This window comes from Podarcis tiliguerta (genome assembly GCF_965153285.1).
Source record: "Podarcis tiliguerta genome assembly, chromosome: 9".
NCBI lineage: Eukaryota > Metazoa > Chordata > Lepidosauria > Squamata > Lacertidae > Podarcis > Podarcis tiliguerta.
This window is the reverse complement of record NC_139542.1, coordinates 35,093,067-35,115,371: the sequence shown is the minus strand read 5'-3', so window position 1 is coordinate 35,115,371 and position 22,305 is coordinate 35,093,067. Positions and strand designations below refer to the sequence as shown.

The 22,305-nt window shown below is 41.1% G+C and overlaps 1 protein-coding gene across 2 annotated transcripts in view; it reads right to left on the bottom strand.

Annotated features, from left to right (window-relative positions):
- Positions 1-722: 722 nt before the first annotated feature.
- IL15 (interleukin 15) overlaps positions 723-22,305 on the bottom strand; it is a 75,256-nt gene continuing 53,673 nt past the window's right edge. For both annotated transcript variants that reach the window (XM_083457651.1, XM_083457650.1), the window contains exons 3-7: positions 11,578-11,686; positions 9,514-9,628; positions 7,770-7,808; positions 6,082-6,231; positions 723-4,257 (exon numbers count right to left, since the gene is read on the bottom strand). In XM_083457651.1, coding sequence (XP_083313777.1) covers positions 4,138-4,257; positions 6,082-6,231; positions 7,770-7,808; positions 9,514-9,628; positions 11,578-11,651 — 498 coding nt within the window. In that variant the 5' untranslated portion in view covers positions 11,652-11,686 and the 3' untranslated portion in view covers positions 723-4,137. The remainder of the gene's footprint in view (positions 4,258-6,081; positions 6,232-7,769; positions 7,809-9,513; positions 9,629-11,577; positions 11,687-22,305) is intronic.

The following is a 22,305-nucleotide window of genomic DNA, read 5'->3' as shown; positions in this document are numbered from 1 at the left end:
ACTTAAAACATTTTCATTTGCGTTGTATAGCTGAGTCCTGCCTCTCCCATGCAGTTATTAAGCTTGAAATCAGCTGCTTCCAAAATAATAATAATAATAAATGGAGCACTGAAGAGTTAACATTTTCCTGCCTTATAAAGGTCTCCTGTATAGCTGTTAGGTTTGAGAGCAGGCTTTCATTCGTTCCAATAGGAGCATGTTCTGTGCACGGGGAGGAGACAAGGAACAAATCTTGTGTTCCTGATGGTGAAGTCCTATTAGTTGAATCATGCCTGTGGAGTGGTGGCTCCTCACTCCTGCTTTAATCTAGACCAGGTTAAAGACTTAGTCCAATTGATTGCTGTGGCTTTAAGCATATTAACTGTCCTTAGAAATCAATGTGACTTTAAAAGCTTAATGTTGATTGAAGGGTGCCTTAAAAAGCTTGTCTCAAGCAGAGCAATTCCAGAGTCAATTTCAATTTGAATCACTTTAGACGTGGGTATCATCCATACTGTTGTTCAATGTAGATAGTAAGCTTCATGTACTTCCATCCATTCTCCCTTGTCCATATGACATTCTATCCTAAATCACAGCCATCCCACACTCCTCCCCCAATCTGAATTATCTCATGCCCTCTCCTTTTCAGAGTATCTCCGGTATTGTAGCCTTATTAGACTTTACTGACTGGTGGGGTCTGCGTTGCTCCTGGGAGGGAGAAAGGAAGTCAAATGACACCAAGGTTGATTCAGAGAAAGAGTTTATTCTGCTCTCCGGATAGCAGAAGGCACTTGCTTGGTCAGTTCACAGCAAGTCCAAAGAAATGAGAAATTTCATGCAGTATATATATCCTCTAGGCACCCTCTCCCCCCTTCCCCAGGAATCCAACCACGTCAGCTTATACACACAAGTTGACATCACAGATGTTCCTGCTCCGGTACTCTTAACCATAAAAGGGTGTTCCTCTTCTTATACTCTTGACCATATAAGGGTGTTCCTGTTCCTGTATTCCTTATCTTGGGGTAAGAAGGTCACCAACTCTAAGAGCACTCCTGGCGCCATTCCCGGACTAGGTCTGTGGTCAGAGTGTGGTCAGGATGTAAGATAAGACCCAGACGTGCCATCCCTGCTCCACTTTGGAATGGACAAGGCCATCCGTCATTACCAGCCTCCATGGACTGATAAGTGAGAGCGCTTTGTTTATACAGCTGGGTTCCTGTTATGCATTTGCTCAAGAGCTCAAGTTAAAGCATTTTAGAAATGCTCCCTTGGAGAAGGAAAAATGCGGATTTGGGGGCCTGTTTCAGACTGACTGCTCAGTCAGGTTTTAGGTTTTGGAAACCCATTCCTTCAGTATGAGAAAACATCACACATCTGGAGGAGAACATCACATGGACAACATAATAGAAACCTGTCATTTTAGTGAGATTCATCAGCAGTCCTGTACTTTCACATAATCTGTCAGGTCTCTTAGGAATACCTTTCCAAATGAGGAGTTGCATTGGCAAACCTCAGAAGTGTCTTACTGTGTGCAAGACCATGATAATGAGGAATGAAAGAAGCAAAATCTAAGGTTATCAACAATGTAATGATAGATCACTGTAATCTGATCATACCAGATTGCTAATTTACACTACAGAATAAGCTTTCAGTATCATTAAAAGCAATAAAATGACCTTTGTGTGTCTTTAACCATCATTTTTGCTGAGGGATTTAGACCACAATCTGAGACAGCTCTTTTATATTCCTGCGGCATCCCCAAAGGCATAAAAGTTTCAGCAAATCTAGAAGAATCTGTGAGATTGCCTTGCAGGTATTTCCATTCTTGTATGTTATCTTACACAACCAGAAGAGATACTTTCCTGAATAATTTGTGTGTGGAGGCAATTACAGTGTCAGCCTGCGTACATACCATACATTTAAACCACGTTACTTCTGGCAAAGAATCCTGGGAACTGTTGATTGCTAAGGGCGCTGACAGAGCCACAATTCCCAGCACACTTAACAAACTACAGTTCCCAGTATTTTCCATTACTATTAAAGTGATATAAGAGTGCTTTGAATGTATGGTGTGGATCCACCCTCAGTGGCCACACTATGGCCAAAGACTTGTTGCTTCCAAATTCAGGTCTAGTATTTGTTCCATAATATTCTGGCTGTGAGTCTGGAAGGCCTTTTCCCACTGGCCTGGGAGGATGGGGCCCTGACTAACACCAGCTACAAAAGCCAAAGCTGCCAAAGAGTCCAGAGACCATCTTGGCTGTCTCTTAGTGCAGACTCGGGTCATCAAGCCTGAACTTTGACAGCCGCTGCTGTCTACAGTGGTTTTAAATGGAGTGAATGCTGCTGTATTTTTGCTGGCTTTTATATGTTTTCTCTACTGCTGTTTTGTACTGCTTATAATTAGATTTATTGTTTACACATTTTACTGCATCTCCACTGCACTGCAAATGGCCCTGAAGACTTTGTAATATGGATAGTATATAAATGTAATGAATAAATAAATGCAATAAATAAAAATGAAGGAATGGTTTGGGGCTGGGTCTTCTCCCCACCCATTGTGTTAGGAACTGGTAAATTGGTTCTATAGCTAGGAGAGGATGAGCATTATTATCTCTGGACTGCCAGGATGAGATGGGAGACCACAACAAAATTATAGAACCAGAAAAGGGAAGGTGGAAAAATGTAATTTCCAAAGTAAGTGGGGTTGTAGCCTGGTCCATGGTTCACCTTTATTAAATATATTTACATTCATAATACAAAGGATATTTTTCTTATTAATTGGAAAGATGAAACAGTCTGGGCAAACTACGAATATTTGCAATAGCACCATCAGCAATCTCAAAGGCTGGAAGAAATGTGACTTCTAGTTAATTGTAAGGTTGATGTATGTTCTGCTATGCAGCAAATATGGTACTCAAGGACACTCATAAGGGCTAAATATAGGAGAAAGAAGATTGAATAACCATCGTCTCTTTAGAAAATTTGCCAAGTCTGCAAGCTGATTATGTTATCAAAAATGAAAAATTGATTGTTAGGTGGCTAACATCTAATAATTTGGCCTCAGGCAGATCTTCGAGGAGCTAAGGTTGTTAAGAGTTCATTTTTGCCCTTCATTCCTACTTCTGAATAACCGGGCTTCTTGTTTAATGGGCAAACAACCACTCTTTCCACAGTGGCTAAGTTTGCTTAATTGACCATGTTGATAGCTAAGTGCCAATGAGAGACCATTCACAGCTCAACAAGGCTTGTTCCTGCATTTGAGGAGAATATAATGTGACTGGAATCTCTCACTCATCTCCCCATTTACAAGGATATCATATTTTCTCAAACTATTAATCCGAGTGTGACCATAAAAATGTGAAACTCAGATATTATTAACTATCAAACAGATGTCCCAGTTGTTTAAAATGCAGGAGAGGCTCTTTATGAAGTCATTTGATTCCTTTAAAGTTATTCCTTCTGCTTGATAACCCTCACCCTTGATAAGAGTGTCCACCTCAAGAGCAATCACCTTCACATAAAGTTGATACGAAACAGCACAAAATAAATTAAAAAATCCACAGAACTAATGAGACGGGGCCACACAAAACATATGATGGGAGGTATTAAGTACTCAGCCCCCTTACATACGGCTACTTTTCTGCTCTGTAACATGTATCCATCTAATACCATCTACCCCAGAATGGGGAAACCTTTGGCCCTTCAGATGTTTCTGCACTGCAATGCCTGTCAGCCCCAGCAAGCATGGCCAATCACAAAGTATGATGGGAGTTGTAGTTCAACATCATCTGGAGGGCCAAGGTTCCCTACACATAGGCTAACAATGCATCACAGGCTGTTTCGTGTGGTTCACACTCTCTTCTTCTGCACCATATGGTCCTTTCAAACTTCCTGGGAATTTTAAGTTACAATGGCTTGTTAAGGACTCCAGAATCCACATTATAGAAGCCAAATATAAAGAGGCTCAATGTTAGCCCTATTTTGTAAATGGGTAATCTTTTTTTAAGGTATACTGAAGGATTCAATTGCAGGATTCTTGCCAAGTTTGTAATGGTGTTAACTTACCACCACCTGTTCTACGTTGACCCTGTTCTATTTTCCTAGTTCTTCAATTCTAGGAGGCAATAAGTTATTCCTTCCTGCTACAGTGAAATCTCATTTGGCTTTTAACTCTGTGTAGCACATTTGTGCAAAAGTTTTGAAGTTCTTTAAAAAATCTGTGTAGTTTTTTTCTGCAAATGTTTCACACTGCTGCCACTTGGATGTTTTTGTTTCCTGTAAAAATGAAAGGTTAAAAAAAGTTAGCATTGTTAAAGCAATTCGTTAAAAAAACATTGAGAGGAAAGTAAGACCCAAGAGAGACATGACAGACAAATTTCTTCCTTATGGCAGGTCCTTGGTTTGGGATTTCTGGTCAGCCACTAACATCCTTGTGACCACATTTGGATCTGATCTCTTTCCGCAGGGCCTGTAAAACAGAGTTGTTCCGCCTGGCCTTTGGCTTGGAGCCAGTTTGATTCCCTCCCTCCCTCTCTTTTTTTCTTTTCCTTCTCCTCCTGCGATGAGGCTACATTTTAATATTTTAATGTTACATTATTTTCATGTTGTATTTTACTTTTGTTTTTAAGTTGTAATCATTCATCTTGTTTTTATTATTGCTTGTAAGCCGCTCTGAGCCCGGCCTTGGCTGGGGAGGGCGGGGTATAAATAAAAATTATTATTATTATTATTATTATTTTCAGCATACTATGCCTCCCACTCTCTAGAATGTCTGCAATTCCTGTTAGCAGGGCTTTGCACATAAACCAGTAGCATGTGCATGTAGCCTTAAGAGATTTCTGCAGATCTGAAGTGAATGCATGCAAATCCCCGCCCCCGAAAGTGCTTGAGCAGGGTCTCCCCTTCCCAGCCCACCCCACTTCCCTGGGCAGAAGGAATCTCCTGGAGGATTGTGGAGTGCCATTCACACCAATGGAAAAGTATGCCCTGGTGGGGCCTTCTTTCTTGATGGAAGCAGTGCCCTTTTTCCTGCTTCCTGTTGAGACAGCAGCAGCAGGTCTTCCATGTACAACTAAAGGAGAATGTCCCCTTCTCAGCAGGAATTGTACTTTCCATCCAAGGTGGGATGCTGGAGGGCATGGGCACTGAGAGTGGTGCTGGGAGAGTACTCCCAACTGCAACCACCCTCTTTTCCTTCCTTCTCATTTGATGAGAAAGGGTGAAATGGAGGCAGAAGCTGACTGAGCTCTGATCCTCAACTGCTATAAATAGGCTAAAAGCCAGGCCCTATTCAACTTGCATCTCCACACACAGAGCAGAACTAGGGATTTCACTTTCACAAGCTCCCCTTTTCAATTCCTTGTAACATTTCTGCAAAGGGTACATTTCCGCTACATATCTTGAATTCACCTATTCTACAAGAAAGGTTTCTAGCGAATTGTCGTCCACAGGAACATTCTAGACTGGGATCCTTGGGCTGGTATGAACGTAGAAATGGCAAAATATTATCTATTGTAAGTTATCAGGATAACTTACAATAGATTTGAGAGGATCTGGATGGAATAATGGATTTCTAGCCCAAAGCCACATTCTTGTAAACATAGTCTTGGAAGTAGGGGTTGGGGGGAATTCAATTTAGTTTGCATTGAAAAACAAACACACCTGATTTTAGCTTTTGGAAGCCAAACACAAACCAAAATACAGCCATCCTTTGAATTTTTGCAATGTGGTTCTCCAGCCAAGTTATGCATACAAAATGCATTTATTCATGTAAAGTGTGTACAAAAATGTGCAGATTAGGAGAAATTTGCTCTGTTTTTAAATGCAAATTGATGAGGAAATGTGGAGAAATGAACTTATGCCTGGAAAAGTGAGAAACTGCGAGAAACCAAAATTGTCAAATTTGCCTGTCCCTACTTGGAAGCCTAAAGGAATAAATTGGGGAAAAACTACATGCAAGGATTCAACAGTTCATTCCTTTCTCTCCATTTTCTGATCTAAATCTTGAGTTGCTTTGCAAGGGAGAAAAGTCTGTTAGGAATTCCTTTAATGTGGCTACAGTGCAACAGACATGCAATTTTGCCCGTAGGCTAAACTCACCTGTTTGTCATTTTCCAAAAGGTATTTAACATTATCGATTATGTTATTTACTTTGTTCTGTAGCTTTGTATCATTTTCAAATTTATATTCATACGAAATTACTTCCATCTCAAGCTGAAAGCATTTCACCACCGATAAATTACAGTCACTCTGGAAAGAAGGGAAAATCAATGGGTTTATAATATGAAACTTCTCAAGTCTCATTCAGACATGGCCTTTCCCTTGAATTCAGGGCATCCTGCCTGATTCAGAGTATGATCATGGGGGGAGGGGGAGAAATGACCCTCTCACCCCTCAATAACTATTATTGCACAAGTTCCTGCCACACAAATAATTATAATTGCCTCACACATTACATCTGTAAACAGAAGAGTCATTTGTAAAATATATTTGCCATTTTATTGCTTGCATCCTTGATTTGGGAGCTGCTTTGAGAGCCTTTTTTTGTTGAAGAGTGGGGTAAAAATGATTTAAGGAATAAAGCTTGACTATAGACTTGTATGGTTTTACTGCTTCAAAAGCCCACCGTGAAAGAAAGCTACACTTACAGTAAAACAATAGACATATATTTTGTGTGACTAGTGTTGAGAGGGCCAAACTAAGACCAGGGAGATTCAGGTGCAAAACCCTGCTCCTGAAAAACATCTAGGCAACTTTGGCCCAGTCTCTCTCAGCCTACTTCACAGAGTGGTATTCAACAAAGTTTTGCTCAGACTAGGCTAACTGAAATGAATGAACATGAACGAACATGCCACCCACAGGGTTTTTCCTTCAGATATAATGGGGAAGGTGGGGAAATAGAGAGAAGCTCTGAACTTTGGGGGGAAAGGATGGGATAAAAATATAAATAACATTAAGAAAATATAATTTTGAGGTGGGGAATATTATAGTGAAAAATAAATCCTCAAACCATTAGGATTGCTAAATCTGAATCAGAACTAAACTAAGATAATTTCAGGGTAGTTCTTCCGTTGCCAGTCATTTTCAGTAAGTATCAGAAATGATGGTTTCATGTGAAATTGTCCATTGATAATTGATGTTGGCCATTAAGTTGCCTCATAAGCAGTGGCGGAGGAAGGGGGCAGGGGTGCCACTCTGAAGGGGATGACAAGAAGGCACCCCAAGGGAGGGTTGCCCCGCCGCCCTGGGCACAGTGCCATGAGCCGCCGCCATGAGCGGAGGATCCCACTGCTGTCCGTATGGCGTTTGAGCGGTGCCGTCGGTGAAATACCCAGTGGCGCGTGCGCAACGCCACTACATATGGCGCATGTGTACGCGCCGTATGTAATGGCATTGCGCATGCGCCATACGTAGTGTCACCACGCATGTGCTGCGGGTGGTTTGCCCCCCCCCCCAGGTGCTGGTTAGCCTTCCTTCGCCCCTGTTCATAAGAACATAAAGAAAAGCCATACTGTATCAAGATATTAAGGGCATTTTGAATCCCAATTCTGTCTTTAGTGGCATTGGCTACTCCTCCTTGTCTGGTGTCATCTGCAAATTTGATGAGAATCCCCTCAATTCCTTCATCCTAGTCATCTATAAATATGTTGAACAACAATGGGCCCAAGACAGATCCCTGCAGCACCCCACACACTGCCTTTCCCCCCAAGATGGCGAGGAACTTGTCTTTTGCAGGTGGTATACAACATATTAATATGAAATAAATTTGAATTACAAAATGGACTCACAAAATCTTTTAAGTCTGCAGTATATAAAGTAGCATCAATCTGAAAAACAAAAGTAATAGCTTTGTAAGCAACAGTTTCAGAATTGAGTGATGATAAACTGTTAAGATTTCTTCCCATCTTCCCATTGCTCAAAAGGTGAAATTAGAAATCACGGAAACCTAAATGCTGAGCTTTTTGGGAAGGTCTTAACATCTGATGGGTGCAATTTGGCAGCCACTAAAATTAACCGTAAATCTGCAATTTCTCAAATGGGTGTTGAAGAAAGCTGAAAGTGGGCAGCCTTTTAGCATATCTGCCCTGCAGTGCTAACTGAATCATATCTGAATCATGCTTTTAGGAAAAGAGTTATTTTGTGCTTTATTTAAAATGGTAGACATTAAAAATATTAAAATAGCTTTAAAGATTCAAATGTCTTCAGAGAAAGGACAATTGAAGAAGACAAAGGGGAAATGTTGGAATCAATCATGCAGAAGTGGATTGTCTGAGAAATGTGTTACTGGAAAATTTGCCAATAATCTTTTTCTGATAACTAAACACTTGCGGTTAAGAGAGGAAGGAAATAACAAATTGCAATTAATTTTTACAGTCCTTTAATTATCAAAGTGTTTGACATGACCCCATAGCATTAACAATGAATGCAATCCTATGCCTTTTTATTCAGAAATATATTTCACTTTGTTCCGTGGAGCTTACCCTTAGGTAAGTGTCCATAGGATTGCAGCCTTATCATAGAATCATAGAATCATAGAGTTGGAAGAGACCACAAGGGCCATCGAGTCCAACCCCCTGCCAAGCAGGAAACACCATCAGAGCACTCCTGACATATGGTTGTCAAGCCTCTGCTTAAAGACCTCCAAAGAAGGAGACTCCACCACACTCCTTGGCAGCAAATTCCACTGTCGAACAGCTCTTACTGTCAGGAAGTTCTTCCTAATGTTTAGCCTTATATGCTTATGCAATTATTTTGGAAAGTATTATACACAGTGCAATAGTATGTAGATTACATTTCTTTGATTTAGAGTGAGGGAGGAATCTAAACTGCAAGATCTGATTTAATGACTGTGTCAGAAGTAGAAACATTTAAAATACTGAGTTTAGCCATTTGTGCACTGTTCACTATGGACATTGTGGCCTTGTTTGCATACATTTTACTACAATATTTGTGTTTCCCAATGATTTCTTGCCTTTTTTATTCAACTTAATATCTAATCCACACCCTTGTTCTCATAGAATTATTCATATCCTTCAAAACAGTGTTTTGAATTTTGCTTTTGGAAGAAATTTAAATAGGGTTTAAAAGTAAGAGTGGTGTCTTGCTCTCTTATGGCCTTTATATGCATGTGTTTAAAATCATGTTGAAAAGAAACAAAATGAAATGTCCTCAGGTCTTCTTCCTACTGGCAAATATTTTTTATTCCCTTCTGTTCATGACCATGGCTTTGATTTCTTTAACCTCCACAGGAGAGGGTGTTAGCATCCACAAATAAACATTTGTCACACAAACAGCACACACTTATTTAAATCACCTCTTTCTCAGCCCAGCATGGCAATGGGGTGATTTTTCAATTGCAGCACTGTGCTGTGTCATCAGCTCAGCATTGTGATGGAGTGGGTGATTTTTGCCAGGGGCTGGTGGGCTAACCTGCAGTGGCTTAGTGGGCCAGTTCAGGCCCGCAGGTTCACCACTCCCAATTTATATTTCTGTTTTGAATACTGTTACTTTACATCTATTTTGTGAGCTTACCTTAGTAGGGAGTGCTTCAATGGTGAGGTTCAAATCGTCCATCACTGCTTTCCATATGTAATATTTAATCTCTTTTTGTAGTACACATGAACTTGGTTGAAAGAAAGCAAGGGTGCTGTCATAACAATAAATGCTGAAGTCAATTATCTGATAAATAGGCATATACTATGCACGCCATTAGCCCTCCTAAAGTGTTAATCCTTTACTGTTATTGAACACAGGAGCAGAAACACACTAAGTAACCCAGACCCAACACTCTGAAGAAATAGTGCAACCATCTTTAGTGAGGGAGTCTTCACTTGCACAGCAATACACACAAAGACTTCTACACAAACCAGAACTCTATATGATCTGCTTCTAAGTCACCTGGAAGCTTTCACTCTACACCTGTACTTGCAAAGGCTTCAACACTGCATTTGGTCGCACTGTTCATGCAAAAGCTTGGGGCAGGGTTACTTGGTATGCCCTGACTCCCAAGAGTCTCCACTCCTGTGTTGAATAAGATTGCTATGTTAACACCTGAAGAGGGTTATTGTGACGTGGCAACATAAATAGCAAAAGGTACCATTCACGGGAAATATCTGGTTGACCGATAGATTGTAAAGATTTTAAAACAGTAAGTACTTGTGTTTAAACCTCACTAGTGAACTACAGACTCATTCTGAAACCAATACACAATGAACTGACGCAGTACCGTACAAGGTTCAGAACTTCTGGCAGAAAGGACAGAGAGAGAGAGAGAGAGAGAGAGAGAGAGAGAGAGAGAAATCAAATCCCCCTGTGATGTTTGAAGAGTTATTTTCTTCTTAAGCATTTCACAATAATCTAACATTTAACATTTAGAGAATAAGGAAGTGCTAGGAGTAGGTACAGAACTTGTGTACTGTACTGCACATGCACTGACTACTCAGATTCTGCTTGTGCCTGGGGTCACTTATCTGGTCTATGGAATACAGACTACTTCAAGGACACAAGACACTTTTGTGAACTGTCCTGTCAGTGTGTGTTATATTCTAGTTTGCATATATTCTCTTAAAGATCCCCTTTTGTTGCTGGGATGTCACATTTTCCAATACTAAAACCGCAATATGTTTGCAGCATTGCTATAATTCCTACTTGGAATGTGGAGGCATTCTAGGAAGGTCTTGGGTCCCCTACTGGGTATATTTTGACTAACAATAAGAGGTGTTCATGGTGAGTTCTGGCACCTCTTTTTCTAGAAAAACAGCACTGCCTATAACCACAGCAATGAAAGGACATATGAAGTTGCCTTATACTAAATCAAGACAGTGTGGTCTATGAAAACTGGCAATGGATCTCCAGTGAACATTCACAGCTTTACCTTGAGATGCCAGGGACTGAGGCTGGAATATTCTACATGAAAAAGCAGCTGTTTTACCACAGAGCTAGCGCTGTGGGTTAAACCACAGAGACTAGGACTTGCCGATCAGAAGGTCGGCGGTTCAAAATCCCTGCGACTGGGTGAGCTCCCGTTGCTCGGTCCCTGCTCCTGCCAACCTAGCAGTTCGAAAGCACGTCAAAGTGCAAGTAGATAAATAGGTACTGCTCCGGCGGGAAGGTAAATGGAGTTTCCGTGTGCTGCTCTGGTTCGCCAGAAGTGGCTTAGTCATGCTGGCCACATGACTCGGAAGCTGTACGCCGGCTCCCTCGGCCAATAAAGCGAGATGAGTGCCGCAACCCCAGAGTCGGTCACGACTGAACCTAATGGTCAGGGGTCCCTTTACCTTATGAGTATGTTAATCTGTTCTTTTTCATTGTTTGCTTTATTTCTAAACAAAACACCAGAATGTCTACAGCAGGGCTGCTTCCTTACTCACCCAATGATAAAGGCAATATTTAATTCTATTTTCTCTGAAAAGTAATATCGCATAAAGGCTAAAATGCTGATGGAGTGCTGTTTGACTAGTTGTATGGAAAGTGTCACAATGTCCCTGCGCCTCACTTCTTCCAACTAGAAATATTGAAACATTAAGCATTTTAAATCTCTCTGGTAACATACGAGTAAATAACAATATCATTATTACTATTTCAAACTATAATTACCAAAGTACGAAGATGGTAACTGCAGGATCATTAATTAAAGAACTCTGGAAATAATTGCTCATAATGACATACATTTGCTACTGAAGGCAAACATTCTCAAGTGTGTTTTCTGAAAGACATAATTCAGAAAAAAGAGTGATTAGTACACATATAAGTTGTACAATGTGCCTTGCACATATTTCTCTTAATCATTAGGAAATTCATTTGGTCAAGAGAATAGAATAAAGGCAATTATGATGGTGCTGTGCATTAAGGAACCTATGATTCACTTCTTGAAAACATGTCTAGAGATAAAATAGAAGGAGATACATATATTCAATTAATTCATCATTATTGCTCCAACAAAGATGTTTTGTATCTTGGGTGAGAAAACATTTTCAGCTCCAACATCCCTCGTGGATAATCTTTCAGGGGACACTTGCCAATGGTGGATGGGGCCGAAACACCTGCCAGTAGGTGTGTCCACTTGCTACTTCTCTCACACACACAAATGCACACAACACCACACAAAGCATGCATACTTGCCATTCACTCTTCCCCTCCACATCTCATTGCTCAGTTCTTGGTCCTTGGAGGGATATAGCTAGTGAACCAGTCAGAGCTGGAAATCAGCATTACCCACCACCACTGCCACCAGTACTTCCAGTGGCAATGTAGGTTCCAGGAATAACTGCACACTACATACTGGGTTCTACAAGTGGAGTGCAAGCCCATCCAATGCAGGACATCTTCTCAACTCCTGGACACAGGAACCGCCCATTATCAGCACCAACATCTTCAAATGGGCCTAGATAACCAGCTTCATCTAGGTACACCCTTACATTGCACAGCAATCACCCACTCAATCATCATGCCCAGGAACAGAATGTTGGCAATGGACTAAATCTCTTGAGGAGGAAATGTGCCACTGCAGCTTTCAACATGGTGGGGATTATACACCTCTCCAGTGAAGCATTCAGAACCTGTTTCCACCAAATCAGACCTTCCTGGCTTGCTGTTAATCCCAGCTGAAATGACCAGGCAGTGCTGTGGACACCTCTCTAAGATCTGCAACAACTGCAATTCCAAGGTTAAGAACTAATTGACTAACTATCCTCAAAGTGCTTTGCAAAATTGTCACAGCACACGTCTGAAGGGTCTGTTGTTCCAGTTTCTGAACCTTCAACCAGCCTACTCCCCAGCCTAAAGAGCACAGCCAGACATCCACTTTTAGACACGTTTATTTGCAGCTGCCACCTGATACATGAAATCATGCACTTTACCATGTACTCATCTGTGGCGTTTGCCCACTCGTTATGGAGATGTTGTACTGAGGGGGGGGGGGGAGAAAGGGTTAATAGGCTGACCAATAAGAAAGCCCAGGGGCGGACCCTAACTGTGTTTAAGGCTCAACACAGGGGTTTTGGCAGTTAGTTTGGTTGGTTTCTTGTGGGTGGGAGGCATAGGAGTCAGAGTGAGTTAGAGACAGGGGGAGACAGAGAGAGTGAATTGGATTACAGTTTTACAAAGTATTTAAAACTTGTTTGCATTCACAATAAACTGGAATCTTTGTTAATATGTTACAACCTGACTGAGTCTGAATATATTACCGGGGAGACCTGGTTGGTGGCAGTGGAAGAATAAGCCACGGTGGTGCAGGGTCAATAGTCCGTGGAACGACCGGGGGCCCTGTGCGAATGCCACATCATCCACTATGAGATTTGTGTCACCTGCATTCCAGCCTGCTTCACCACCCAAAGGCAACCAAGGAGCAGATCAGGTTCTGCAGTGACTGAGAGGGCACTTGGGAACAATCATGTCAATCGCTCTCTCCATCGTTTTGTTGTAAAGCGGGACCAGGGGCTCAAAAGGATCATCGCTATACCAACTGGAAAATCCCCCAGGGCATCCAGGAATCCTTCATATTCCATCACTCTGTGGGGGCAGGCTATCCTAACTGGACCCCCACACATGCAGGTCTTCACCTGCCACTGTCTGTCTAAGCCTCACCCACAAGTGGTCTGTCCATGACAATGGGACAACATTAACCCCTTCCCTCTCTCTGCAACTACCAGGCCACTCAGAATCAGTCTGGGGGGGGGGACGGATATAGAATGCAACATGTGTTGACAATCTTTGAATTTTGAACATATACATACCAACTTCCCATTGGTTGGCCTATTTCAGGGATATAAATGAAGCAGGGGGTTACCTTCAAATGCTCATGACAGATGTTACCAGAGAAGACTCTAAAGTACCACAATCGCCACTCCACCTCCTGTTTTTGATAATGGATTTCCTACATATCTCCATAATCGATTCCTAATTTCCCAATAAGTGACGTTGAGGAATAACTTCATTCTTATGCAAGAGGAACTGTTGTTGTCATTTGTAAATTGCCTTTAATGCCTCTGTGAGATTGCAGAAATTGTTTTTAAGATCCTATGGGTTAATGTAAGCAATGAGGTCAACCTATATGTACGTCATTTTATTTGCAATTGATTTGTTACTGGAATATCATTCCAGATGCTTTTGTATGCCAAAAAAGTAGGTCCTTCATCATGAGTTCCAGTAAAGAAAAACTCTGTGTTTGAACAGTCACAAAGTGGATAGCCTGTATTGAGGCAAAACCAACATAAATTATATGCGCGCAGTTTCTCTTTAATTAGTAAGCACACATAGCAGTTAATAGCAATAGCAGTCATTTAGACAAATAGCAGAGCAATTAACATCATCCACAGTGTATGGGAATGCAAACTATTTACAAATTCAGTCTATAGTTATATAGTCTACATGGCAAAACACTGAGCAATAAAGTGCCTTGCTAAAAATATTTCTGCCATGTGCTCAGTTGCACAAATGCAACTAAGACAAAAAAATACTGCAGGCCAATATTTATCAAGCAATCAGGTTTATTTTAAATGGTTTAGGAGAAAATTCACCAATCTGCAAATCAATTAAAAAAACAAAAACTACTGATACATGATGCCTGTCTTTGCTTAGCTTAAGAAAAGAGGAGAGTGCAAAATATGGTCTGAAGCTCAACATAAAAAAAAACTAAGATCATGGCCACTGGACCCATCACCTCCTGGCAAATAGTAGGGGAATCAATGGAGGCAGTGAGAGATTTTACTTTCTTGGGCTCCATGATCACTGCAGATGGTGACAGCAGTCATGAAATTAAAAGACGCCTGCTTCTTGGGGGGAAAGCAATGACAAACCTAGCCAGCATCTTAAAAAGCAGAGACATCACCTTGCCAGTACGTATAGTTGCCAAAGGTACGTATAGTTAAAGCTATGGTTTTCCCAGTAGTGATGTATGGAAGTGAGAGCTGGACCATAAAGAAGGCTGATCGTCGAAGAATTGATGCTTTTGAATTATGGTGCTGGAGGAGACTCTTGAGAGTCCCATGGACTGCAAGAAGATCAAACCTATCCATTCTGAAGGAAATGAGCCCTGAGTGCTCACTGGAAGGACAGATAATGAAGCTGAGGCTCCAATACTTTGGCCACCTCATGAGAAGAGAAGACTCCCTGGAAAAGACCCTGATGTTGGGAAAGATGGAGGGCACAAGGAGAAGGGGACGACAGAGGATGAGATAGTTGGACAGTGTTCTTGAAGCTACCAGCATGAGTTTGACCAAACTGCGGGAGGCAGTGGAGGACAGGAGTGCCTGGCGTGCTCTGGTCGTCCTCTACAAATCCTGTTCTCTTGCCCAATGCCTCCTCCACTGTAGAATGGCTGTAATGGCAGAAGGGATGAGTGAGAGGGAAGAAGGAGGATGACTGTGAAGAGAAAGGGAAAGAAGACTGTTGCAGAAAGCACATTTTAAGTTGGCCTAATGAGGGTGTTTTTGCTGGGAAAACCCATAAAGCCTGGAACTTGCTCTGCTGTTGCAATACAGCCTTCGAGTGCTTTTAGATGTGTGGTCACAGCTCAAAAATAAAAAAATAAAAGGCAATCCCAGATCCAAAATTGATTATCTCCGCTCCCCAAACAAACCTTAACTTTTTAGAAATTAATTTATTTTTATTCAGTATTCAATACAATGATATGTACTTATATTGAGATAAGTATGTATGAGGGTGGGATGGGTTCATAAATAAAGAAGGAATTTTTAAAGTTTACAATTGTGAGAAAGCATAGGATGTGAAAAGAAAATGGGAAGGGAAGAACACATATAAAGTGTGAATACAGCAGAAATGTTTGCAAATACAGGCAATGCAGATGGCTACCTTTCCCTGTCAACTCTATGTGGCAAACCCGGTTTTGTCACCATGTAATGTGGGACGCGGGTGGCGCTGTGGGTAAAACCTCAGCGCCTAGGACTTGCTGATTGCTAGGTCAGCGGTTCGAATCCCCGCGATGGGGTGCGCTCCCGTTGCTCGGTCCCAGCGGCTGCCAACCTAGCAGTTCAAAAGCACCCCCAGGTGCAAGTAGATAAATAGGGACCACTTACTAGCGGGAAGGTAAACGGCGTTCCGTGTGCTGCGCTGGCTTGCCAGATGCAGCTTGTCACGCTGGCCACGTGACCCGGAAGTGTCTGCGGACAGCGCTGGCTCCCGGCCTCTAGAGTGAGATGAGCGCACAACCCTAGAGTCTGTCAAGACTGGCCTGTACAGGCAGGGGTACCTTTACCTTTACTAATGTGTGAAGGGCAACTAGCCTGGAGAGCTGAACTAAAGCAGTTTGTAGACAATGTCTTGGAGGCAAACCTGGAGCTTTTTCAAACAGAACGCAAATTTGGCAGCCCTAAGCACAGATTTCCCCCATTAGCCTCATTTACAACACAGTATTATCTGGGGCTTGAACATGGCCCTTTACTAGTCAGTTTAAATTGTGATTAATACTGTTCCTACTTCAGTTACGTTTGAGACGAGAGAGACTGAATGCTTTTACTGCAAGTTGAATTCCATCCACGTGGCAAACTTCATTTATCTGGCTGATGAACTAGAAATATGGCAGTTCAAAATGCCTGGGCCAAGAATCTCAGGAAATGACAATCAGACTACTGGATTTTAGTTGTTAGCATTTTATGCTCCAAGGCATGGTAAGAAGAAATGAGGAAAGCCTAATTCTTCCAATATATGGCCCAATTAATTGATGCTGATTGGCTACCAATGGAGGAGAAAATTGCAGAACTGGAGAATAATATATCAACCTTTGTTCTTTGGCTGAAAATATGTTTACTTGTATTTGTTTGCCAATATTTGTGTGACAAATCATGCGTCCATGTTTCAGGTTGCAGTGATTTGAAGAATCAAACAACTAAGCAGAATCTAAAGTATTGCTTGTCTTAAGAGTTGAGTGGGGAACATCCTACCTGAGAGCCAGACACATTGTCTTTATTGCCAAGGTTTATGAGATTTGTTGGGAGATGGGGAAATGTAACAGGTAAGAGAAATTGGAAGGGAAAGCAGACTTTTTTTCCTGGAAAATACCTTTATTACCTCTGCTAGGCATTTCTTCGGTGTCTTTCTTTTATCACTTTTCTTTCATCTTCTATTCTGACCACGGTCAGTAATAGCCTCTCTCTTGGCTACACCAAAGCACAACTCTTTCCATTCACATCCTTGCTCAGCATGGACTCGGATTTTTAGCTTTCAATCTTTACTGTAATATGCCTCCAAAGACACTTTTAAAAAAATCAATAAACCTTGTACTGCTTTGAGCTTCTAGCTCTCACTGCTGTGTTATTTAGGAAATTATGTGCCTCCGTGTTACTGCCTGTCTAAAATAACTAGTGAGCTCTTGGAGTCACCATGGGCTATGTCTTCATCAACAGTAAGTACTGAACAACTTTCAGCACAGTTACCCATGACCATTAAAGGACAACGGATAGGTGGGGGGAAAGGGGACAAATGAGGTTAGATTTAGATAAATGCAAAGAAAAAGAAGAAAGCGAAAACAAATAGTTAAGCCCAATACCACACTGGCAGAAGGAGAACAGAGCAGCAATGATTAACTGAAGCTAGAAATGGAAGGTAGGTGAATAAGATCTTAGTTTGAAATAATCAATGGGTCTTTTTTTTTTGTCTAGCAGACTGAAGATTCACACTATTTCTTCGCAGTAGCCCCACGGTTATGGGTCTCAATTCCTTGAGGAGTTCAGCACGCTCCATCCCACAAAATATTTACATGGGTTTTAAAGGCCTACTTTTTTTACTGTTGCCTTTAATGGCCTGTCTGTGGGTGTGTTTTGCTTTTTGGTATGGCCATATTATGTCAGAATACTCTTAGTAGGTGCTGCCTACTAGTGGTAATGAAGTGTTTGCTTTTATTTGGTTTAAAACTGTATTATGGCTTCTTTGTTGGTATATATTGTTCGTGTGATACATGGAGGGTGGATCTACACATAGGGAAAAACCACTATAAATAAATCAGAAATTGGATCATTATAACAAAAGGAGAAAAAAAACCCTATGGAAAATTGCATATAAAAATTTCTAGCTCTCTGGTGCCATCTGGTGTTGTCTGTTGTCTGCACATTCAAATCATTATTTCTTTACTAATGTAGCTGAGTTCTGTGAAACCTTTTGTTTGAAACGAGGCCTAGAAATCTTTCAGTTAATTAAACATATAAATATACCAATCAGATACAAGATTTTGTGGGGACTATTTGAAAAAAATTGTTGGAACAAACAGCACATTCAGAATTAGTAGAGAATAGTTACTCCAGCCAAAAAAGGAAATACCTCATTCATTTTGGTGCATCCTGAATACTTTTAATTACTATAAATCATGAATGTTTTAGAAGAATGGTTTTTTTATTTTAAAAAATGTGACAAGAGGGAGTTCAGTTAGCCTGGCAAAAAAGGATGAGAAGAATTAGGGGTGCCTTCTATAAATAAATGCAAGGACCCAACATACCGTTAGTTAATTCAAAGTAATTTTTAACCTGCCCTTCATCAACAAGGAATCACAGGGCAGAGTGCTGTAAAACCAAAACAAGAACAACCAAGATTCTAAAACTATAAGCAACCAATGCAGACCAGCAACTACAGCAAATAACTAGATTTTGGATTTGGATGTTAGGTTGGATTATCTTTAAGGGTCAGTGTTTGAAACTCACATTGTTCTAGGTGCATTTTGCGACAGGGAATTTCATTAACACAAGCAGTTTCTAAGCTCTGGGCACAGTACTGCACCTAAGATTTTAGATTAAAATTGCAGAGGGGAAGCAAAGGAAGGTGGAAGTGGGGAGGCAGAAAAAGACCTACTCTCTGAAGGCTGGAGAAGAGACCCCTTAAGAATATTAGGGAGGTGGGCAGGAGAAGGACTAGACCATGTGAAAAATGAACATAATATTTTAGCTGCCGCTCATTCATTTTTCAGCTTTGTATTCTTGTTATAAAAAAAACCCATGCCTAAACATTCCATTGTTGTGCCCATAACATAGGTTTAAGGTGCCATTTAGCTCCTAGCTTTCATATCTCAGTTTCTAACACTGCTTAGGGTAGCTTTCAACTGTGTAGTTCTTGGTTCCAAGAAAGAGGGTTGATGAGCCTGAAACCTGTAAGGCAAGTTTTGTCCAGGCACACTCTTCGTTTGTTTAGTTAAGTAAAATGAGGTTATAGTTTGCCAGAAGCACCAAGTGTAGTTAAGACCATATTTCCTTGAATAATGAGGAAACGGCAAGACTATTGGACAAGGACATGTCTTTTTTCTCCTACATTCCTCTGCCCTGAGGGAGATTATTCCATCAATCTGGTTATGAAGAAGCTGCAGTTTTAGACAGGGATAAGGAAGACACATGGAGCACTGAGTTGGGCTCCGAAAGACTCATAAGGTTCTTGCTGCTCCGTAAACCAATAGATAGCCAACATGACGCCCTCCTGATTTTATAGAAGAACAAAGGATTTTGGACTAACCATTGTAGTAGTTTCATGGTGTACCTCCATATTATGCTCCAGCTGTATATTTGTAAATAAACATACATTTTACAAAGTGAGCTCATTCAAAGGAAACAAAACCCGAGTATGTACTGCATCCTTGAAACCTCATCATTTGAGTTTTGGGGTGTGCATAACAATACACATGGGAAAGAGGCATTTAGGAAGAAGAGAAGCATTGGCAGTCATGAATTGATATTGCCTTCTAAGAAGCCAATGCAGCTGTTTCAGAAATGGATCTTCTTCAAAGAAGAAGAAGAAGACCCATTTCAAAAACAGCTGCATTGGCTGCCAGATCTGGCAGCCAATGCAACTGTTTTTGAAATGAGTCATATGAGTTCCAAAGGCAGTCTCAGCCACTGCATTTTGAACCAGTTGAAATTTCCAAGTTGTCTTCAAGGGCAGCATCACACAGAGCACATTTCAGTAATCCAATCTGGACGTTCCAAGAGCGTAGAGTACTATAATCAAGTCATCACTGCCCCAAAATGGCCACAACTGGCAAACCAATTGTAACCAGAAATAGGCACTCCTAGGCCTCAAGTGACAATGTTGGATCCAGGAGTATCCTAAACCTGCAAACTTGCTACCTTCCAAGGGAGTGCAACCCTGTCCAGAACAAGCCATCTTCCCACCTCCTGGACTTGAGAACTTGGAACACACAACACTACAGTATTTATAGGATTCAGTTTCAATTAAAACACAAGCCCAGGTTCAGATAACATGCAAAGCCAAACCTTAGCTCAGCTCAGGAGAAATAAAAAGGCCTAGGAAAAGGAAAGAGGTAGAAAGCTTCTTTCTGGGAGCCTGCATATTTGCATGGTCTCATAGTTTGGCTTATCGTGTTGTGAAAACCAACTATCCTAGGAAAGAAGGGGTGTATTCTAGAAAGGAATATTTGAAGGTATGGATATCCATGCTACTTAAAAGTACAGTTTGATACTAAACGGTAGGTTTTGCCCTCATTATGCAGTGCTTTAAGTTATTAGGACATTTAAATGAAGGAATTACAATATTTATGTGACACATAAATTATGCATCGTTTTCTAAGGACAGCCATAAAACCTCAGGCATTTGCAAGTCATTTCCCTTTGTTGGTGAGCAAATGTTCAGCAAGTTGTAACACTTCTCCCATCTGAGTCCTCCTCACCCTTTCGGAATGAGCAAAGAATTTGTGCAGGTTTATATGGGGTGTTATAAGAACAAATGTGAAAAAATGAAGATGTGAAGGGGGGGGGACACTTGGATGATGAGTATGCATGTGTGATCAGCCCTGCGCAGCCATAAATCTATGTTCCATTCTGGTGACATGCTTTAATTAAAAATAGATGCTGGCAACAATCATTTTTAAGCGGCAAGATTATGTGCCACTTCTCATAATGTCAATCATGCTCAAAATGGAAATAAAAGAATAAGACAGTTTCAGCAACTGTCAGTATGCTGCTAAAAGTCATTGATGTCAATTGTACTTGGTGATTTAGTCATGCAAGTATCCAAAACAAAATACATTAACTGCTAATAGGTAGAAATAATTTATCTGTCATGTAAGATGCAGTATTTGGTGACCTTTTCAGGCATTTAATTTTATCTTCAGCAAGATGAACAATGAGATGAACAGCAAAATGAACAATGAATATTTGATATTTGTTTACTGAATATAGCACAAATTGGGATGAGAGAATGCATGAAATACATAGGCTTTGTGCTTTTGGGTTCTGTACTGTGAGAGCCTGAGGTGTCTTTGAGAGTTTATATCCTCTGGGCATAGGTGCCAACTTCCTGGGACCCTGGGTGCCCAAGCACCCACAAAATTCCCTATGAAGGAGTCGGGCACCCACAAATTTTGGTGCCAGGGCCATGAACACTGCATGGCACCCATGGCCCCGAGCACCCATGGTCATGGGGCCAAGTTGGCACTCCTGCCTCTGGGTTTGAAGCAGGTGTAGAGAAGAGATGGTTTTATGCCCCAGGTGAGAGATAAGGTGGAACACTGTATACCATATAATTTGCTCAGATGGATGATAGGTGTATTTATGGCAGGTCCTGTGAGATCTGGCTGTCATGTGTTGATGCCTGTGTGACCTAGAGGCATGATAAATTCTGTGTATGAACTGTTTTAGCAGGGTGTTCTATGTACAAGATGTGCCTCAGGAGACAGAGATTGGATGAATGTTGTAGGATGGCCTATCTCAGTGATTAAGAGGAGGAGCAGGCATAGCAGAGGGAGATTCTGAAGGAGTGGTGATAGGTGCTTGTTCCCTCTTATTTGTGGTACTTATCAGTGCTCTACCACTGCCCCCAACAATCTGCTGGTTCTGCTGCTGAATTCCATGTTGGTTCTTGATAGAACCAGGGTGATTCATTATTTGATCATGAACAAATGGGCCAACCTGACATGGCCAGATTTGACTCAGCTCTGTCCACTCGGTGCAACATCAGTCAAGGACTAGTGGGGAGGTATTGCAGTGGTCCATAGAGGTTCACTTCCTGTATTATAAGTATTGCTGAGGGGGGAAGTATCTCGTATTCATTTCATATTGTGAAAAGGTTCGACTTATTCATGATATTGAGCGGAAAGCTTTCTTAATTCACTAATTAAAGCATATGACTTTTTTTGTAAATAATTTTTATTCATAACAAATCAAACCAAATCTTGCCACATAGAAAAACACCAATACAGCCAATTATAAAGTCTGAATTAAATAATTTCAAAGGGTGACTTCCCGTGTTCTGAATTCCAAGAGCTACTGTCCTTCATTTCTTTTCAGCTTTCTTCCCGCATCTCTCAGTCAATCAGTCTCTGGTATACGACTCTCCATCTTGTTTTGTTTGACGATTCCATATTTCTATAATCAC